Here is a 21,092-nt window from a genome sequence, read left to right on the forward strand (position 1 = left end):
TTGGGGGGACGTAGCCGCTGCCCTCCACCAATCAGCACCCGGCAGGTCGCCAGCGCCGGGCCACGCCCCTGCGGCTGACACGGATTCTCCCGCCGGGAGGACTCGGGCGATGGGGCCTCAGCACCTCAGGAGGCAGTCGCCACTACAGGGATGGAGGAAGCGGATGACAGGAGTGCGCACGTTCTTGCTATCACTTCCGGAAGCCCACCTCCAAAGCGCAGCCCTTCGCGCCGCACAGCCCGATGGGAAAGCAGCCTTCCAGTGTTTTAAAAAAAAAAAAAAAAAAAACGCTGGGAAGCGGCCTCGCCCCGCCGCGGGGCACGCCGGGAGAACAGAGAGCGCTCTCCAGCATTCCGGAAGTGTGTGGGTTTCGGGTCCCTGTCTGTGCTAATCCCGCCCTATGCCGGAAGCAGGGAGGTGTGAGAGGTGGTGCGAACTCCGGTCACGTGCCACCACTGCGGAAGGAGCCAAAGGGGCGGGTTAGTAGGGGGCGGGGCGACCTGGTCACGAGTGGCCGGAAGTTGCGGCCTTTGTGGATAATCCAAAATGGGGACCACTCTGGACATCAAGATTAAAAGAGCGAATAAAGTGTATCACGCCGGGGTAAGTGGAGGGGTGTCGAGCTTCAGGTTCCGCGGTTTCCTGCATGGCGCGCGCGGCCCCGACGCTGAATGGGCGAGCACTGCGGTCCTGTCCTGTGTGGGGCTGGGGGCGCGTCGGTGAGCGGCGGGGCCCGAGCTGCAGCTCTCGGGGTGAGGAGCAGGTGACAAACGTTACTTTCTGCAGAAGAGCTTCCAAAACAGACTTGTGTGCTCCAGGCAGTGGTCACTCCTAATGCAAAGTGCTCTTCTAAGCCTTGCACCGCGGCAGGATCCATTTCTCTAGTTGTAGGATGCGACCGCCCTGGCTCTACCCCTGGAGACACCAGCAGTTGTAACGCACAGCAGCTGTGCAATCACAGCTAGCTTCTGCACACATTTCAGTAGATACAAATGCAGTGTGCTGTTGAAAAGGACATCATCCCAGGTGAACATCTTACATGGATGCTAAAAACTAAAAACCTGTGAACCACCCCACTTCCATCTTCACAACACAAGAGAAGAAGCAGTAATCATTCAAATACCCCTCCCTCCCAAAAAAACCCAAACACCAAGTTGCCATCACCCTTTATAAAAGGGACTATGGCAAGATGCACTGAGAAAGAGGACACTTAACTTACGCTGCGATCACTGCGAAAATATTTAGTCAGTTCGTAGAGGAAACGATCTGTCCTGCCTCCGATGAGGGACACTGTCAAGCCACTGCCATACTAAAGATGTCAGTGTCATGAAAACAGCTGGACTGGGGAAGTCGCTGAGGTAGTAAAAAATAGTCGCCATTTTGCAGAGTCCTGCGTTCAGTCCCGGGCACTGCATAAAAGTAGACATGGTGGTGGGTGCCTGTAATCTTACCACAGAAGACAGGATCCGAAGTTTATGATCATCCTTAGCTGCATATCGAGTGTGATACAAGCCCTGGATCCATAAGATGAGGGCTGGAGAGATGGATCCGCTGTCAAAATCTGGCACTGCTCTTTGGAGGACCCAGCTTGGGTTCCCAGCAAACATGTCCAGTCTCCCGCCTCAGGTCTCCAGTTGGACTGGCACCTCACACACATAGTGCATAACATAATTTGAAATAAATCATCTTAAATGGAATTCAAAAAAAAATTGTTTAAGATGAAAAGGCACTAAAGGCAAGGACCAGAGTGCAATACACAACTTTTGTCAATACTTTTATGTCAGTGTTGAGTTTCCCAGGTATGACTTAGTCACAAGGAAGCCCCTTACATATGCTGAACTTTGCCATAGTAATCTCAAAAGGTTTAACCATAAAGTGTGGGTGTGTATAAATTTCTGCCTGGGTATATAGAACAAAAGTAAATGTAGCAAAACCTTAACAGTTCTGAGTCCTTGAGTCCTGTTGAAAGCTATATGACTATTGTTTCTTGGTTAATAGTTTTATAGAGATGATACACACACACAGATATTAGAGATATAATTTGGATAGAGCAAAACCCAGGCCTTTATAGCATCCAGTCCAGTGGTTTAAGTGTATTTATAGTGTTGTGCATCCATCCCCACTAGGTTTAGAACTTCTCACCAACTCCAGAAGAACCCCCTACTTAACAGCTGTTACTCCTTCCCTGCCCACAGCCCCAGGCAGTTGGGCCCTGCCTGTGATAGGCATTTCACTGGAAGAGTCCTCCGGTTTGTAGGCTTTTGTGACTGGCTTCTTTGACAGCATTTTCGGCATCCATGAGTGTTGAAACATGTGTCAGGTGCTTGTTTCTATGACTGAATAGCACTTCGGTATCAATAGGCCACACCCTGTTCTTGCCTGTGTTGGAGGACAGGTGAAGCGAAAGATGGCCAAGTAGGGGTGGGCATGTCTGTGGAGTGGGATGTGGAAAGCTTGATTCTTCCAGGAAGGGCCACCCCAGCTCGGGGATCAGGAGGGTTAGAAAATGAGTCTCAGGCTGGAGAGATGGCTCAGCGGTTAAGAGCACTGACTACTCTTCCAGAGGTCCAGACTCTTCCAGAGGTCCAGAGTTCAATTCCCAGCACCCACATGGTGGCTCACAACCATCTGTAATGAGATCTGATGCCCTCTTCTGGTGTGTCTGAAGACAGCTACAGTGTACTCATATAAAATAAATGAAGCAAAAAAAAAAGAAAAAGAAAATGAGTGGCCAGTGGGACAGTCTCCTGTGGTGTACAGTGGAGAGGCTTCAGAGGGCTGACTTTATTATCTTCCCTAAGCATCTCTTCTGTTTTCCTTGGGCTTAATCTTTTAAAAACCTTTGTGGCTGCTTAGCTTATTAAGTTTCAGCCTCCTCTTTAAAACCCAGACACCCCCAGTAAATTTTTTTAGTTGCATCAAGTTTGGGGAGTGATTTACTCCAAAGCAAACCCATGTCACTCACCAGGTCCTGCTGGAAAGGTCCAGGATCCAGGATAGGAAAGCAGTGGTCGTGGGTGGATAGGGACCACCCGACTAAACTCTAGGTTCTCTAGGGACCTGATGACACTGTGCTTTAGTCATCTCTGTGGGCTCCAGAGCTGTCCTTGGTGTCCCAGATTGATTTCAGCAGGATTGGCTAGTAAAATTTGTATATTCAACAACTTGCATGTCTTCTGACTTCCATCAGTACTTTCTTTTTAGGGGGTGAGTTTTGTTTTGTTTTGTTTTTCCTTTTAGATAGGGTCTCTATCTAGCTCTGGTTGCCCTGGAATTCACTGAATAAACCAGGCTGACCTCAAACTTACAGAGATCTACCTGCTGGGACCATTAGGATTAAAAGCAAAGGAACAAACAAACAGGTTACCTAAAAATGTCTAATTTTCCCCCAATGGGTTAATTCCTAATTTTCATATTTTAAATTTTAGGAAAATTTTATGAGCAGAGTAGAATAGTTAGTCTATTGCCATAAGTCTTCTCTGAACCTATCCATTAAAAATACTTTTTATGATATGCATGTACACATGTGGAAGTCAGTGAACATTGTGCAGGAGAGTCTCTTCTGCTGCATGGGTCCTAGGGATGGACCATGGACTGAATCAACAGTCTCTCTTATGTACTTTATAACAGCTGTATCCAGTAGCTGCTACTTTATAGATGTTAAAAGCTGTTAAATGACTTTACAGGCATTAATTTGACAGGGGGAACATGTAAGTACAGTATGGAATTCATATGTATGAATAGTATTCTAGATACTCGTCATTCTAAAATAAATATGGGGGTAGAGATTTTAGGGCTCCTGCAAACATGGTTTTCTCTGTAATTTATGAACAGAGAATATTAGAAAAACTTGTTAATTTCATATGGCCTCCATCCCAGGGCATATGGCCTTCGCCACGGTGTTACCAGGCTATATTCTCCCATTAGGTTGAAAACTTGACTTTAGTTCCGTATTTCCAGCACCATTTTTAATTTCCTTTGGGAATGTGTAACGAGTACTGTTTCATAATAGCATGTGATAGTGTCCCCTTCTCACAATGCTGTTGTCTTTACCACTACAAGAGGTGATGCTGAGAGAAGACAGCTTCGGGAAGCCAACAGTGTGGCAAGACACAGATAGAGTATATTTGAACTTGCTTTCTTCTCTCTCTCTCTTTTTACATTTACTTATTTATATATATATGTTTGTGTATGTGAGACACGCGTGCACACACACACAGGGACAGACAAGAAGTCCGTCCATTTTTTCCTTCTACCATGTGTTTACTGGAGATTGAATTTAGATAGTGCTTGGTGGTAGGTACTTCCCTGTGTTTTTGAGATAGGGTCTCACTCTGTCATTCAGGTTGGTCTGGAACTCACTGTAGCTGAAGCTACCCTTGAACTTGCAGCAGTCCTCCTGTAGTAGCAGCTTGAGTGTTGGGATTGTAGTCAGGAGTCCCCATCCTTTTGTTTCCAAGTCCAGGACTCTGGATCTTAATTCTCATCTGTAGGATGGAAACAATACTTACTCAAATGCTGTGTCTTCAGACTAAGCATAAATTTGACCCGTAGTAGAGGCTCAGACACTAGCTGGTCATGTTCTGCCGAGATGAGAACAGCATACTCCACAGGTGGAGCATCACACTGTCTGTCGACAGGAGGGCCACCAGTCAGCATCCAGGGGATATAGGTTCTAGCACTTTCAAACCCCAAGGCTGAGTGAGATTTTGGTGTTCCTCTATGTGTATGGTGCAGTAACATGCACATGAATAAAATTGTGTGTACTTACTGGCTAGAAGATCCTTGCACCAAGTCTTTCTATAATGTTTTTGTTTTTATGAATTAGGATGTTTTATTCATAAATCTGAGACATGTTCTCATGAAAGTGACACCATTGAATATCAAGGTTGGGAAATACAGCAGAGATAAACTAGCATAGCCAGGTTACTATAACAAGGGACTTCTGTGCCATGGGGTGGTTACTGTTACCTACCATCCAACCCAAAACCCCTCATAACTCTCTGCATTTTGTCTTATATGGTGTGGATGTAACGTCTTCAAAAATAAAGAGGAGGAACCTTATACACAGTAGCTCATTATTTATAAGGAAAAGTTGCAAAACAATGCTGTTTAAAAATGAAAGCATAGGGCTGGAGAGGTGGCTCAGAGGCTCAGAGCACTCCCTGCTCTTGCAGAGGATCCTGGTTTGATTCCCAGCATCTACGTGGTTGCTCACTACCAGTGAAACTATTCACACGATTGTGGTTGTTTGAATAAGAATGGCCTCCACAAGTTCACATATTTGAATGCTTGGTACCTAGTATTGTAAGATATTTGAACCTGTTTCTATTTAGGGTGTGGCTCGGCCCTTAGCACACACCTTTAACCCCTCTGTCTGGATTACAGACATGCTCTTAGTACACACTTTTAATCCCAAACAATGAAGGTAAAGTTAGTTTGTAGAAGGAAGCCCCTGTGTTTGAAAGTGGTGTCTAATTGAATGGCAGACAAAGTGATGAATCAGAGAAAGATTTGACAGAATAGGATCTGCCCAGCTCTCAGAAGAATGGAGAGAAAGGAAAAGCTACTTAAGGGAGAGAGAGTACAGGAGGAGAAGGTGCAGTGCAGGAGGAGAAGGTGCAGTGCAGGAGAAGGTGCAGTGCAGGAGAAGAAGGTGCAGTGCAGGAGAAGGTGCAGCGCAGGAGAAGGTGCAGTGCAGGAGAAGAAGGTGCAGTGCAGGAGAAGAAGATGCAGTGCAGGAGAAGAAGGTGCAGTGCAGGAGGAGAAGGTGCAGTGCAGGAGAAGAAGGTGCAGTGCAGGAGAAGAAGGTGCAGTGCAGGAGAAGAAGGTGCAGTGCAGGAGGAGAACGTGCAGTGCAGGAGAAGAAGGTGCAGCGCAGGAGAAGAAGGTGCAGCGCAGGAGAAGAAGGTGCAGTGCAAGAGAAGAAGGTGCAGCGCAGGAGAAGAAGGTGCAGTGCAGGAGAAGAAGGTGCAGTGCAGGAGAAGAAGGTGCAGCGCAGGAGAAGGTGCAGCGCAGGAGAAGAAGGTGCAGCGCAGGAGAAGGTGCAGTGCAGGAGAAGGTGCAGTGCAGGAGGAGAAGGTGCAGTGCAGGAGAAGAAGGTGCAGTGCAGGAGGAGAAGGTGCAGTGCAGGAGAAGGTGCAGTGCAGGAGAAGGTGCAGTGCAGGAGAAGAAGGTGCAGTGCAGGAGAAGAAGGTGCAGTGCAGGAGGAGAAGGTGCAGTGCAGGAGAAGAAGGTGCAGCGCAGGAGAAGAAGGTGCAGCGCAGGAGAAGAAGGTGCAGCGCAGGAGAAGAAGGTGCAGTGCAGGAGAAGAAGGTGCAGTGCAGGAGAAGAAGGTGCAGCACAGGAGAAGGTGCAGTGCAGGAGAAGAAGGTGCAGCGCAGGAGAAGGTGAAGCGCAGGAGAAGGTGCAGTGCAGGAGAAGGTGCAATGCAGAAGAAGGTGCAGTGCAGGAGGAGAAGGTGCAGTGCAGGAGAAGAAGGTGCAGTGCAGGAGGAGAAGGTACAGCGCAGGAGAAGGTGCAGTGCAGGAGAAGAAGGTGCAGCGCAGGAGAAGGTGCAGTGCAGGAGAAGAAGATGCAGCGCAGAAGAAGGTGCAGTGCAGGAGAAGAAGGTGCAGTGCAGGTGAAGAAGGTGCAGTGCAGGAGAAGACAGTGCAGGAGAAGAAGGTGCAGCGCAGGAGAAGAAGGTGCAGTGCAGGAGAAGAAGGTGCAGCGCAGAATCCAGTAGAGTTCATGGAGAGCGGTGCAGTAGAGACAGAGAGTAAAGCAGCTCAGAGAAGGAGGAGGCAGTGTTACCGGGAGAATTTTCTAGAGACAGGTTGTAGATAAAACAAGCTAGACACAGGTAAAGACAGAACAAGCAAGAGAATGAGAAGGAGCCAGAAGATTAGAACAGTTTGCTAGACTTAGTTTAAGGCCAAGCAGAGCAATTCAGAAGCCAGATTGAGTCAGTCAGCCTGGAGAGGCGTTTGAGCCACAACAGCTGAGTGGAACGGGCTGGCTAGGGTTCATAAAGAAGAAAGGGTGAGCTCATTCAGCAGTGAGTCTCAGAGGCTGAGAACACCCTGGGCTAGATGAGATTGTACGGAGAACTTCCAGAACTAGGCCTGGGCTGGCAGACTGAATAAAAGTTACTTTAACTGTTGGTGCCGATTAGATGTGGTATTGGAGGAGGTGTGGCACTGGGCGTTGAGGTTTCTAAAGCCCACACTTGCCCATCTCTCTAGGTTGTGGATCAGGTTGTGTGTGCTCTTAGCTACTGCACCAACAGTGCCTGCCTGTCTGCTGCCTTGCTCTCCACCATGGTGGTCATGGACTAACCCTCTGAAAGTATAAGCCAGCTCCCAATTAAGTGTTGTCTTTTGTATGTTTCCTTGGTTATGGTGTCTTTTCATAACTGTAGACAATAGAACAGTTGTCCTGCTCGGATGGTCGGCAGTGCTGTGAGAGCCGGAGCGATTGCAAGGTCATGCGGAGGGTTCTGAACCTTTCCCCCATTTTTGTGTTTTATTTGTTTTGGGATTTTTGTTTTAATCAGATTGACTTTTAAAAAAAGATTTGTTTATTTTATGTATGTGAGTACACTGTAGCTGGATCCCATTACGGATGGTTGTGATCCACCATGTGGTTGCTGGGAATTGAACTCAGGACCTCTGGAAGTGCTGCTGAACCATCTCTCCAGCCCAGTTCTGAGTCTTTAGGAAGCACAGTTAGGAACCTCTAAGTGAGCCTCTCTTCGCACCTGTACCCTAATACTCCGGAAAACATTATTTCCTAATTCATAATCGGGTCCTTATGCAAGGCACGAACAGTATTTTGAGAATTACCCCAGTCTGTTTGAATACTACACTGGGGTAAAATTGTCCCTATGGCTCAGTGCTTGTCACAGCTGCTCTCACGCTGGCCTGGACTCTGGGTAGCGACACCGAAGCTGGACTGGTTGGAGTAAGCATGCTGTGTATTCTGACATCCGGGCTTCATGGACTTTCTCCTGCTCAGCCACTGTCCCTCTCCTCCCTCCTGCCCTAGCTTTGCCTAAATTCTGTTTCAGGTGCTCATGAGGCTGGCCTGAAACCTGCATTCTCCACCCTGTTGCTGCCCTAGGGCTTCCTGTCCAGCCGTGTGGAGAGTCAGCCCAGGAACATTTGGCAGTTGGTCCTTGTGTTACTTACTTCTCATATTGCTGACATAAATATCCTAACAGAGGCAGCTCAAGGGAACAAGGTTTGATTTTTGGCTCACAGTCCTTTGTGGGGAATTCATGGCGATAGGGGCTTGAGGCAGCTGGAAGTCAGGAAGCTGAGAGACAGCTGTGAGTGCTTAGCTCCTTTCTCAGTTTATTCACTCCTGTTGTTAGGTGCCCTTCTGGCCTTGGTTAACCTAATCAGATAATCCCCCACAGGCCTACAGAGGCTGGTCACCTAGGTGATGCTAACAGCTGATACAGTATCACCGTCATCACCACAGCCCTCTATTGTACTGTTTCCCCTCTGACTCTTCACTCAGAACCCAGGCAGTGCCCCAGGCTGAGTGAGTACCCTACTGGTCAGTCCTTACAATGCTTGTGAGCAGTCTCAGTGGTCTAGGGACAGTCCCCTGTGACAACCATCCCTCAGTGTCCAGTCTCTGTTCTTGATTACTAGCTGGCCTCTTAGCAAGGCAAGTCAATGAATGTTCCAGGTGAAGCTTCTCTTCTATTTGCCCTCCGTCACCATTCCAGTGCCTGTTGAATTTGCAACATCCCAGACATATCCTCCTCCCCACCAGCCCCTGGAGGTGGTAATGTATGCATGCTGTTCTACATCTAATTCCAGGCACTACTCTAGGCTTCAGCTTGTAGTCAGGCAAGAGAATGACTTCTTCCGTCATTTGGTGCGTGTGTGTGTGTGTGTGTGTGTGCGCGTGTGCTTGCACAGAGGTCAGAAGATAACTAGTGGGTTTGTTCCACTCCTTCTAGTGTGGGAAGTGGGGGTGGAGCTCAGGTCATCAGGTTTGGTGGCAGGTGCTTTTACCTGCTGAACCATCTGACAGCTCCAAGACTGGCTTTGTGGGGTGATGCCATTATGCCACAAGGCAGGTCCAGGATAAGGTGAAGCCTATCATTGGATGAGAAGGAAGGGTAGGTGGGGGGGGGGGGGAGTCTAGGAAGGAGGAGAGGAGGAGGAGAGGGGGAGATTCAGGGTGGAAGATGAAGATGACCCATATCCGTCCATGAGGCTCTGGAATAGCCGTAGGTTGTGTATACTTTCTAAGGAATAGATTTCTATAGGTCAGTCGATTTTATCTAGGTGGGTGGTTTATATCCTTGTCAACTGGTTACTTGTTTTTTATTCTCACATACATTACATTCCAAGCCCAGTTTCCCTTCCTCGCACTCCTGCAGCCTCCCCTCTCCCCCAGATCCACCCTACCTCCTACACGCTTCAGAAAAGATCAGATCTCCCATGGACATCAACCAAACACAGCGTTATAAGCTACAATAAGACCCAGCACACACCATCACATCTAGGCTTGACAAGGCAGCACAGTGGGTGGAAAAGGATCCCACAAGTAGGCAGGGTCAGAATAGCCTCCACCCCCATGCTAGGAGTCCCACAGAAACACCTAGCTACTCATCCATAACAAAGATGCAGAAGCCCTAGGTCAGACCCTACAGGCTCCCTGACTTTGCCTGGTCAGTTGACTCTGCGGTGTCCCTGAACCCTCTCCCCAAGCTCCCCCTAAGGTTTGGCTGTGGTGTTCTGCATCTGCTCCTATCAGCTGCTGGATGAAGTCTTTCTTTGATGATGATTCTGCTAGGCTCCAGTCCCAGCACACTGCAGGCAGGATGAACTGTAGGCCAAAAGTTTTGTGGTTGGGTTTGTGTTCCAGTCTCCTCCCACTTGAGGCTTTGCCTGGGTACAGAGGTGGCCAGCGGAAGCTCCATGCTCCCCATTACTGGAGTCTTTGCTATGATGACTGCCGCAGATTTGTGGAGTTTCCATTCTACTAGGTTTCCACCTTGCCCCGAAATGCCTCTCAACTCCAGTTGTTAGTCCTAGTATTTTCTCCTGCCCTCCCTACTGCCTGATCCCTCCTGTTCCCAACCTTCCCTACCCCAGTACACCTATGAAGTCTATTCTGTTTCCCTTCCTAGACCTCCCTAACCTCCCTTAGGCTCTCCTTGTTACTGAGCCTCTCTGTGAACTTTTACTTTACAGCTTGTATACACTTATGGGTACACACCATGTTTGTCTTTCTGGGTCTGGGTTACCCCACTCAGGATGATTTTTTCTAATTCCATCTATTTGCCTGCAAATTTCATGATGTCATTGTTTTAATAGCCAAGTAATCCTCCATTGTGTAACTGTACTACATTTTCCCTATCCATTCTTCCATCAAGGGACATCTAGGCTGTTTCCAGTTTCTGGCTGCTATGAACATAGTTGAGCAGGATAGAAGAGAAGGTAGGGAATAGCCTCCCAACATTCTGGCCTAGGAAACAACTTAAACAGAACATCAGTAATGCAGGCATTAAGATCAATTAATAAGTAGGACCTCATAAAACTGAAAAGCTTCCGTAAGGCAAAGGACACTGTCAGTAGTACAAAAAGACAAGCCTACAGAAAAAATTTACCAACCCCCACATCTGACAGAGGGCTGATGTCCAAAATACATAAAGAACTCAAGAAACAAAACATCAACTCACTAAATAATCCAATTGAAAAATGTGGTACTGATCTAAACAGAATTCTCAACAGAGGAATCTCTCATGACTGAGAGAGAAACACTTAAGGGAAGTGTTCGCTGTCCTTAGCCATAAGGAAAATGCAAATCAAAAGTCTGAGATTCCATGTTACACATGTCAGAACAGTAAGATAAAAACACAGGTGACAACCACTGGCAAGCGTGTGGAGCAAAGGGGTACCACTCCATGCTGGAGCTCCGGAGTGCAAATTTGTACAGCCAGTTTGGAAGGCAGTGCAGCAGTTTCTCAGAAAATTGGAAATGGATCTACCTCAAGACCCAGCTATACCACTCCTGGGCATGTACCCAAAGGCTGCTACATCATAAGATGGACATTTTATTGGTGGGCTGGGAAGTGTGAGCTGTCTTCCATCTCAGACACGAGGCTCCAGCTGCTGTAGAAGAGGAGAAACAAACTAGAAGCAACAGACAGTGGATAGAAACAACGCTGAGCTCAGAGGTTGGTGCTGTGTCGTCCTGTGTGACGTCCAGGGCCAAGGAAGAGACTGCATAGTGCAGGGCCCCTAGAGCAGGCAGGACTTCCATTCTGCGTGTGCTGAGAGGTGGAGCTGCACACGGAGGTGTGTTGTGCACACTTGCCAAACCCAGGAGGCTACCAATAAGCTTTTTGTTTTTCCTTAGCATTCATCTGTTTCTAGACATTTGAAAGTTGAACTGCTGTTCTCACATTTGATAAAGCCAAACAGTCCCATACAGGAACAAACAGGTGAAAGCTTCCACTGATAATATCCTCCAGACATCTTCATGCAGACATTAAAGAGCGATTTCTGTAAACTGCTTCTGTGTGGTTCAAAACAATGTAAAGATTGTTATGTCTCACTTTGTAGTCCTGGCTTTCCTGGAACTTACTCTAGAATTTTACTTAACAATGAACTTATCTGTGGTAATAGGTCATCAGTTCATATGGTTAAGCACTTTGCATTCCAAGACAGGTAACATTCACCTCCTTCCAGCCCATCCTTCATTCCCTTCTCTTGGGTAATCACCTCTATCGCTTTTCCAACTCTGTCAACTTCCCATGTACAAGAAAAATGTACAGATACCATTCCTCAACACTGTTTATAAGTGGAACAGTAGACAACTTATAAAATGTTTATTACAGCCCTATTCATGACAGCCAAGGTAGTAGCAATCAGCCTTTGTGCCTATTGACTGAAGATCGGTAACACAGATGTAATGTCTACACAGTGATGCTCTGGTGCACTAGTGAACCCCAGCTGTCAGGTAACACAGATGTAATGTCTACACAGTGATGCTCTGGTGCACTAGTGAACCCCAGCTGTCAGGGACAGAGGCCAGGTGCCCCTCCAAGTGCTTGTTTTCTCATCTTCAGATAGAGTCCTAATTATGGCTTTGGTATTTCATTTCAGGTAACAGCTCATTATGCAGTTTGGAGTGGCTCTTACATTTTATTGATAGAGTTGGAAAGGTGTTTTCTCATTCTTGGTCAAAGGTGATAACAGAGGTCGGGGTGAGCTGGAAGCCTGTGCTTATGTGATGTCTGATTGAGGGTGGACTGTGAGGGCGCAGGCCATCTCCAGGGTTCCCAGAGCGGAGATTGGACCTCTCTGCAGTAGACCAATTGGCACTTTGGCCCTCTGCCTCAAGAAAAGGTTGAGCTTTTCTCAAGGTCAGTGACTCTGGGGCAGCCATCCTACCTATTACGATGAACACAGGTTTAAATTCTACATCAGAGGAATGGTGTATAGCCTAGAACATTCTGCCCACCTTCTGTTTTCTACATACATACAACATGGATCTATAGTCTCTCTCGTTCATGTCTCTGGTTATCTCAGCTGTCAGATGACAAAGGGCAGCTCCTCCCAAAACACCTGCAAGGATCCCTAAGATTTCTAGGCTCGCTGCCATCAATGCTAAGAGCAACCCCTGAAGCCCTGGTTCCCAGCTGCAGCCCAGCTGCTGTCTGGGGCTGTATGTCTTACTTCTTTTGTGTTGAGCATCTAAATAAGAGTGGGGAGAGAGCTTTCGTTCTCATTGGTTTCCAGGGCTCATGTTCATCCTGTCTTCTGAGAATACGTACACTCCACTGTCCTCTGCTTCCAACTCCTTAGGCCACACTTGGATTAATTATCTGTCTTTTTTTTTTTTTTTTTTAGTAAGACTTGTATAGGCCTGTATATATTATAAGAATGATCAACAAGTTAGTATTTTGAATTTTGATTATTTTTTTGTTTTTCAAGGCTAGGTTTTTCTGGGCTGGAAAGATGGCTCAGTGGTTAGGAGCACTGACTACTCTTCCAGAGGTCCTGAGTTCAATTCCCAGCAACCATATGGTGGCTCACAACCATCTGTAATAGGATCTGATGCCCTCTTCTGGTGTGTCTGAAGACAGCGACAGTGTATTCACATAAAATAAGTAAATGTTTAAAAAAAAAAGACTGGGTTTTTTTGTATAGCCCTGGCTGCTCAGGAACTAGCTATATAGACCAGGCTAGCCTTGAATTCACAGAGAGCCTCCTACTTCTCTAGTGCTGGGATTAAAGGTGTGTGCCACTACCACCTGGCTTCATTTAAAATTTTCTTTACAGTGTTGTTTCTTAATTAAGTCAAAGAATGATTGAGTAGACCTTTGACTCACCAACTACTTTCTCTGCTTCCAAAGTTGTTATTGCTTTTCCCTCATATGCCATGGAAATCAAGGGAGAAAAAGGACTGTGTCTGTTAATTATAGTGTGGCAGTCAGCAGTCAACCGTGAGACCTTTTGACCTTTCGCATGAAAGTAACTAAAAAAGTTATGATTACATGAGGATGGCTATTCTTAAGGACAGTGGATAGTTCAATTAATTAATGAAGTCTACAAACTTATTTTGTTCATCTCTCTTCTGGAGTATGCTAGTCAAGTTTGAAAAAACACTAGGACTTATTTTTTAATTTAAATTTCTGTTTGATTTGGTTATATAAAAATCATCATCATCATCAGGGCTGGAGAGATGGCTCAGTGGTTAAGAGCACTGACTGCTCTTCCAGAGGTCCTGAGTTCAAATCCCAGCAACCACATAGTGGCTCACAACCATCTGTAATGGGATCCGATGCTCTCTTCTGGAGTGTCTGAAGACAGCTACAGTGTGCTTATATAGAATAAATAAATCTTTAAAAAAATCATCATCATAGTGTTTGTTTTAGAGACAGGGTTTCTCTGTGTAGCCCTGACTGTCCTGGAACTTGCTCAGTAGAACAGTTGTCCTTGAACTCAGAGATCTGCCTGTTCCTGCTTCAGATCTCCAGGATTAAATGTGTATATAGTCACTGCTCAGTGATCAGAATTATTTTTAAATTAAGTTTAGAGGCTAAATTATTGCAGAGGTATTTTCATGTAAATCTGCTTATGGCATTTTTATGTTCTAAGAATGTAAAATTCTTCTGGTGTCCTCGTTAGGACTTATTGCTGTGAAGAGACACCATGACCAAGGCAACTCTTAGAAAAGACAACATTCAATTGACCTGTCTTACAGTTCAGAGGTTAGGTCCGTGATCATCATGGCAGAAGCAGAGTAGCTCACAGGCAGATGTGGTGCTGGAGCAGCATCGGAGAGTTCTATATCTTCATCAGCCAGCAGCAAGGAGACCGAGCTACACTGGACTCGGCTTAAGCATATTAGACCTCAAAGCCCACCCCCACAGTGACACTTCATCCAACAAGGCCACACCTCCTAGTTGTGCCATTCTGTATGGAACAAGCATTCAGACACATGAGTCTAAGGGGGTCAAACCCATCCAAGTCACCCCACCGAGGATGCTGCTGAGAATGGAGAAGATACTATTCAGAAATATTACTTGTGTGATTGGGTACGTGGAAGTCAGAGAGCATCCTGTAGAAGTTGGTTCTCTCTCATGAGATCCCAGGATTAGAACTCAGGCCATTAGGCTTGACAGCAAGTGTCTAACTGCTGCACCATCCTGCTGGCCCTGTGTTTTCATTTAGACTTCAGGGCAGTGAGGTGGGCTGTGGAAAAGGAAGACTTAGTACCCACAGAGCACAAGAGATGGTAAACTGTCTCCCCTAAAACTGGGAGTAATGGCAGTAGGTAGGTGTGGGCTGGTCTTCCATAGTCTCACCTTGACTGTCTCTGTACTGTCAGCAGCTTTTTGCTGCCACAGTACCATCTGCAGAGTTTGCAGATCAGACCTCAGGTAGGATCTACAAGCCAGGACTGAAGCTGTATCTGGAGGGTGGCATGGGGAAGTGCCCAGTGCATCCTTTGTCCAGGCCTGACTCATCATGTTGTTGGGAGGGGGTGGGGATTGCAACGTCTGTATCTTGAATCCAGTAATCATCTTCTTCAGAGCTTTATGAATCTCTGAATAGACAGGATGTTCCAGAAAGGAATGCCGGTCTGATTGGAGGCTGTCTCGTGTCCCTTAGGAAATGCTCTCTGGTGTGGTGGTCATCTCCAGCAAGGATGCAGTCCAGCACCAGGGAGTGTCTTTGACAATGGAAGGGACTGTAAACCTTCAGCTCAGTGCCAAAAGTGTGGGTGTGTTTGAAGCCTTTTACAACTCTGTGAAGGTAAGAGCCAGCATAGCTCTGGCTTTGTGTGCACCCTGTGTCTTGTTAGCTGTCTTTACTGGCATGGTCTTCACACTTTCAGCCCTTACAGAGTGAGAGTTTGTGTTGCTTCTGTGTCCTGCTAGCAGATATTTGTATGTATAATATCCCTGGCTAGTATCTGGGATTAGGAGAAGTGTGTTTTGACTTGAGTCCTCCAAGAGAGAGCTTCTCAGAGAAATGCTTGTGGCTTGTGGCCCTTGCCTTGCCTTATCAAACCTTTTTGCTAGCTGTGTACACTGCTCCTGTTGAACTTCACATAGAGGTGAGACACACTTGGAGCATGGAGCTCTTTTATTATGTTTTTGTTATTTTGGTAGAGTTTATATTTTAGAAAGTTCTCCCAATTTAGAAAAGTTCCTCAAATCTTTTCCCTGAAGCCCATGTGAGCTCTATCTGAGGAATCCTATGAGGAACAAGACTTTAACTTGTTTAGGTTTAGCAGTGTCCTATGTTTTTGCATCATTCTAATTTTAATCCATAGGAACTTTCTTGGGGTGATGGTAAACCAAGAATATAAACGTATCCAGATGTGGTGCATGCTGTAGTCCCAGTACTCTGGAGACTAAGGCAGAGGGTCTGAGAATCAGGACTTTGAGGCCAGTCTGGATTATGCAGGGAGACTGTATCTCAAAATAAAATGAAAAAGAGAGCATACAAATTGGAGCACCTGGGTGGTAGTGCTGGTTCTTTCTCTATGGAGCCCACTGAGGAGTCTCTGTGGGCATCTGGGGTTACAGGAGAGGCCCCTGCTGCCCGCAGGGCTGCAGTGCTGAGGCCATGGCTGAGGGCCGTGGGAATTGGGGCAGCAGTGTTGGGAGATGCCCTGGGTCACATGCTGGCCCAGATGGCCAGGCAGCTTCAGTGGTAGATCTGCTTACTTACTGCGCGTATAGGGCTGGTAGGACAGTCCAGAGGTGTGTGAGCAGGAAACAGGTATTCATGGGTTCAGTTCCTATTGTGTGTAGCACCTCAGTCTCCAATACTTGACAGGATCATTACTGAACAACTGAGATGGAACCTACACAGTACAGTGAGCAGCTGACTCCCACATGCATGCTGACAGCATGTGCACACATGACACAGGCACACATATTAAGTGTAGGAAGAAAGAAAGGTAAAGAAACGAGCCATTATTGTGCAGACTTAAAAGCAGCAGCTTGCTGGTTTTGTCTAGCCCCAGCCTGTGCTGCAGACACAGGAGCGGCAGGTGTTTTTGTGTGCCTGCTGCTAGTAGGACTGCAGAGAGGACACACTGTGTGCTGATAGCTGAAGCTGCTTTGTGTTGACAGCCGATTCAGATTATCAACAGCACCATCGACGTGCTGAAGCCAGGAAAGATTCCCAGTGGCAAGACTGAGGTTCCCTTTGAGTTTCCTCTGCTTGTGAAAGGCAGCAAGGTCCTGTATGAGACTTACCACGGCGTGTTTGTCAACATTCAGGTGAGTTCCTAACCCCGCTTACTTACAGCTCGAGTTTTTGCTGAAGATTAGCTTGTTTATTTTTTCTCACTGAAATAACTGAACTCAAGTCTAATGATGGATTGATTCCAAGACTGCTCGTGCGTGTGCTGTATTGTTTTCTCCTTTTGTCCTAAATGGCATTTTGTGTATGACTGTTACTGTTTTGCAGAGCTAGAGATTATAAACCCTGGGCCTCACACATGCTGTGACATAAAGTCACACAGTGAGCCCCGTGACCTTGTGTTGCATATGACCTGTGGCTCTAATTTCTTCCTTAGGGTTCCTTTGTGCTGTTGCATTTTTCTCAGGGCTCAGTGACACCATCAGGGGCACAGATAGGTTTCAGCCTCTCTGGCACCAGCACTAACCAGTCTGCTTTATTCTTATGAGTGTCTCTGTGGAATACCCAGAGGCTGCTCATTCGACATAGGCTGTGTTCTTCATTGAGCAAACCTTGTAAATGAGGGGAAGTAGATTTATGACTTCCTGTCTACCTCTGCTGGTGAGGGATGGCTTTCACAGTTGCTATTGTCTCAGGAGCAGAGCCCAGTCATGACTCAGCCAGAGGAAGAGGCCCCTTCCTTCATTCAGTGCAGAGAAAGGTACTTTTGTATAGTTTGCCATGGGCAGCTAGCTCCCTTGCTAACTTAGAAAACCCTGCAGTCTTAGAATGCACAGCAAGTCAAGAGATTGGAAAAGTTTTTTGGTTTGTTAATAAAGTTTCAGTTGATTGCATTCACTTAGTAAATACACTCATCTAGCATATTTTTGAAGTGTCAAACCATTTGGAAGGGTTACTAAAGGTTTAGTCGTACATAAATTTCACACACTGTTAGCAAATGTCCAGGTGAAGCACATAACATAGTGTGTGTGCTGTATTGCAGAGGCTGCCTTTCTATGAAGAAAATGTTCTCAGTCCTTTGTTACACACCTGGTTCAAGCAGTAGCACACACATGAATGCTGACACAAACATGCACACACATGAAAAAAATCTTACAAAAATGGTGTCAGAGAGGGCTCAGCAGTGAAGGCTGTGTGCAGCTCTTGAAGACACCCACATGGGGCTGCTCACAACCACTTGGAACTCAGGCTCCAGGGGGCTCTGGTGCCTCAGCTCTCTCTCTCTCTCTCTGTCTCTGTCTGTCTCTGTCTCTTTCTCTCTCTCTGTCTCTCTCTCTCTGTCTCTGTCTCTCTCTCTCTCTCTCTCTCTGTGTGTGTGTGTGTGTAAAATATGGATGCTTTCTGCTAGGTCTGAGCTCTGTCTCTAAGACTTGCATGGTGGAAGAAAGAACTTATTCCCCAAGTTGTCCTATGACTTCTACATGTGAACTATGGTCCGTATCATGTTACTGTACACACATTTGTGTACACACACACACACACACACACACACACACACACACACAGAGCAAGTTTATTGGAATAAGATCAGATTTTCTGGTCAGTCTCTTTTGTTTATTGTCACTTAAGTGAGGAAACTGACTTATTTTATTGATTTTCAGTTAAGTTGGAAGTCTCATCCGTGTCCAGATGCTGCTAAGGATACAAATGCAGAGTATGTGCTGTGATTGTGTAGACTGTGTATGTGCTGGAACGCTTAGTGCATTCGAGTATTTGAGTGTGGCTAATTATCCAGAGGAGTTAATGATGTCCCTACCTAACTTTATCTTTGGTCATCAAATTTTACCACTTTAGGATTAACCTCAGTTACGACATGACTTTATACAGCACCAAATATCTCACCATTTTGTAAAGATGCGGTTTCTTCTTGGCAGAACCTCAGGTTTATGTGGGCTCATTGTGACTCAGCATTGATCAGCACCTCATCTCCCAGTGCTGGGTTCCAGGACGTGCATCCGTGGCCCTGCCATCCTCTGTGATCTGTTTACAGTCATTTCAGGGTTAGCTGCAGAGTCTGCACGTCCTTCAGTATCCATTCCCACAGACCCAGAGGCCTCAGTACAGAACCACAATTAACCATTCTTATCAGACTTACATAAACCCTCAAGTAATTCTAGTTCATATGCAAATGTACATTTTGTCTTGAGCAAATATACTTAATAAAAACTAGGATTATGGCTTTCTGCTTTATTTTACCCATCCACCCTGCCCTTTATTTGACAAGTCTTTCTCTAGTCTCCTTGCTTGTCAGTAAGCAAGTATCATCCAGAGAGGACAGTGATTTTTTGTGATCTCATGACTCATCTCAGCAGGGGGATTCCCAGAGCATCATTTATGGCACCCATTTCTTGCCATGCCTTCTCTGAAAATTACATTAATGCACATAAGTACATTACTCAGAATTAAAGCTTTGTTGTTAAACACTAATATAATCTCAACTTATATAGACAGACAGAACCTTTTCTTTTACAACCGGGGTTGTATTGTAATAGCATAATGTAAAAAACAAAAAGACAAAGAGTTTAAAATGTAACCTGCATTAAATTTCTGACCTGCAAGCTTGGCTTGCCTGTTATTTCTTACTGAGCTCTGCTCTTGTGGCCATACAGGTGAGATTGTATATCTGCCAGAGGTGAATGGCAGTGTCACTGAGTCTGCTAAAATCACATATTCAAAGTTAAATTTTCAAAAAGTCTAGTCACCCTTTCTGCAGTTAAAAGTATGAGAGAGAGAGAGAGGGAGGGAGAGAGGGAGGGAGAGGGGAGAGAGAGGGGGGGAGAGGAGAGAGAGAGAGGGGAGAGAGAGGGGGGGGAGAGGAGAGAGGAGAGGGGGGGAAGAGAGAGGGGGGAGAGAGAGAGAGAGGAGAGAGAGAGGGAGAGAGAGAGAAAGAGGAGAGGGGGGGAGAGAGAGGGGAGAGAGAGAGAGAGAGAGAGGAGAGAGAGAGGGGGGAGAGAGAGAGAGAGGAGGGGGGAGAGAGAGAGGAGAGAGAGAGGGAAAGAGAGAGAAAGAGAGAGGGGAGAGAGAGAGAGAGAGAGAGAGAGAGAGAGAGAGAGAGAGAGCGCTGCAGAGATGACTCAGTGATTTAAAGCACTTACTGCTCTTGCAGAGAACAGAGTTCAGCTAGCACAGCTGGCTGCTCACAGCTGCCTATAATCCTGGCTCCAGGGAATCCCAGTCCTCTGGCCTCTGTGAGCTTCCTTCACATACACATATGCACATAGACACCCATATACCAACACATAATTCTAAACCTTAAAAAATATCCGACATTGTACCTTCTAGCATCCTGATACTCTGACCTTCTGAGCTCACCCCATATGGATCATTCCATAGGACCTAGGAATGTTAGTTACAAAGAAAGAAGAAGGGTTTTCCAACAGGCAGAGCTGGACAGTAGTTACCATCCGACCAGCACACCGTATAAGGATTTGGTTTAGGTTGTTGTCAGCAGGTATTGTCAATTTATATCCCACCTCTGTGTCCCCACCCCCCAGCAGCTTGCCTGACCTTGTTGCTAGATTAGTAAGAGAATGACATGAAGAGCCAGGCACAGGCCTGTCACACAGAATGTCCTCTGTGAAGAACATAAGTTGATGACTATCCTTATGGTGGCCTTGGCTGTCCTGGATCTCACTGTGTACCCCAGGCTGGCCTTGAACTCACAGAGCTCCTCTTGCATCTACCTCCCTAGTGCTGGAGTTAAAGGCAAGCACCAGTAACAACTCTTAAAAATGTTATTGTTTGTCTGCATGTGTCTGCACCGTGTACATGGAGTGCGCGTGGAGGCCAGAGAGTGTGTCAGAGTCCCTGGAACTGGAGCTAAACAAAGATGCTTTTAATCCACCATGCGGGTACTGGGAATCAACCCAGTTCCTTTCCAAGAACAGCAAGTGCTTTTGACCACTGAGCCATCTCTCCAGCTTGAGTGGAATTCAGTTGAAACAGTAGAGAGAACTTGACTCCCTCTAGAACATAGCATGGGAGTTAGTCTTTGTTTCACCTTGCTGCCTTCCCAACAGACCTCATGATCCATTCATTTACAAATTATTGGTCTCACATTTTGTATAGTGGCTGAAGTGGGTGCCTGTGACTCACTTCCTTCCTTTCATAAATTGTAGAACTCAGATTGACAAAGACCTGTATCATGGAACCAGAGATTCCAGGCCAGGCTTAGTCAGATTGGAAACAGAGGGCCCCAGAATATTTGAGCTTGGCTTTCCTGTACATAGGCTTTGTCCTTAGGAAGATATCTCCCTTGTCAGAGCAAAGCTGGCTGTCACTGGGCAAGTGCAACTTCCATCTTCTAGGCCTAAGACTCAGTAAAAGGCAATTCTGTCTTCAGTTCCTTAAATGGTTCTGACTTGACCTAGCACTTCTCAGTCACCGAGAAAGGTAGATGGTAGAGGCCAGACT

At 46.4% G+C, this 21,092-nt stretch overlaps 1 protein-coding gene across 4 annotated transcripts in view; it reads left to right on the forward strand.

Annotated features, from left to right (window-relative positions):
• Nucleotides 1-455: 455 nt before the first annotated feature.
• Nucleotides 456-21,092, forward strand: part of VPS26C (VPS26 endosomal protein sorting factor C) — a 28,977-nt gene continuing 8,340 nt past the window's right edge. For 3 of the 4 annotated variants that reach the window (XM_080919148.1, XM_080919149.1, XM_080919150.1), the window contains exons 1-3: nt 456-603; nt 15,132-15,275; nt 16,607-16,756. In XM_080919148.1, the coding sequence (XP_080775274.1) occupies nt 547-603; nt 15,132-15,275; nt 16,607-16,756 (351 nt within the window). In that variant the 5' untranslated portion in view covers nt 456-546. The remainder of the gene's footprint in view (nt 604-15,131; nt 15,276-16,606; nt 16,757-21,092) is intronic. The other variant, XM_080919151.1, reaches the window with a different exon arrangement.

The sequence above is a fragment of the Micromys minutus genome (assembly GCF_963924665.1).
Source record: "Micromys minutus genome assembly, chromosome: 7".
NCBI classification, from domain to species: domain Eukaryota; kingdom Metazoa; phylum Chordata; class Mammalia; order Rodentia; family Muridae; genus Micromys; species Micromys minutus.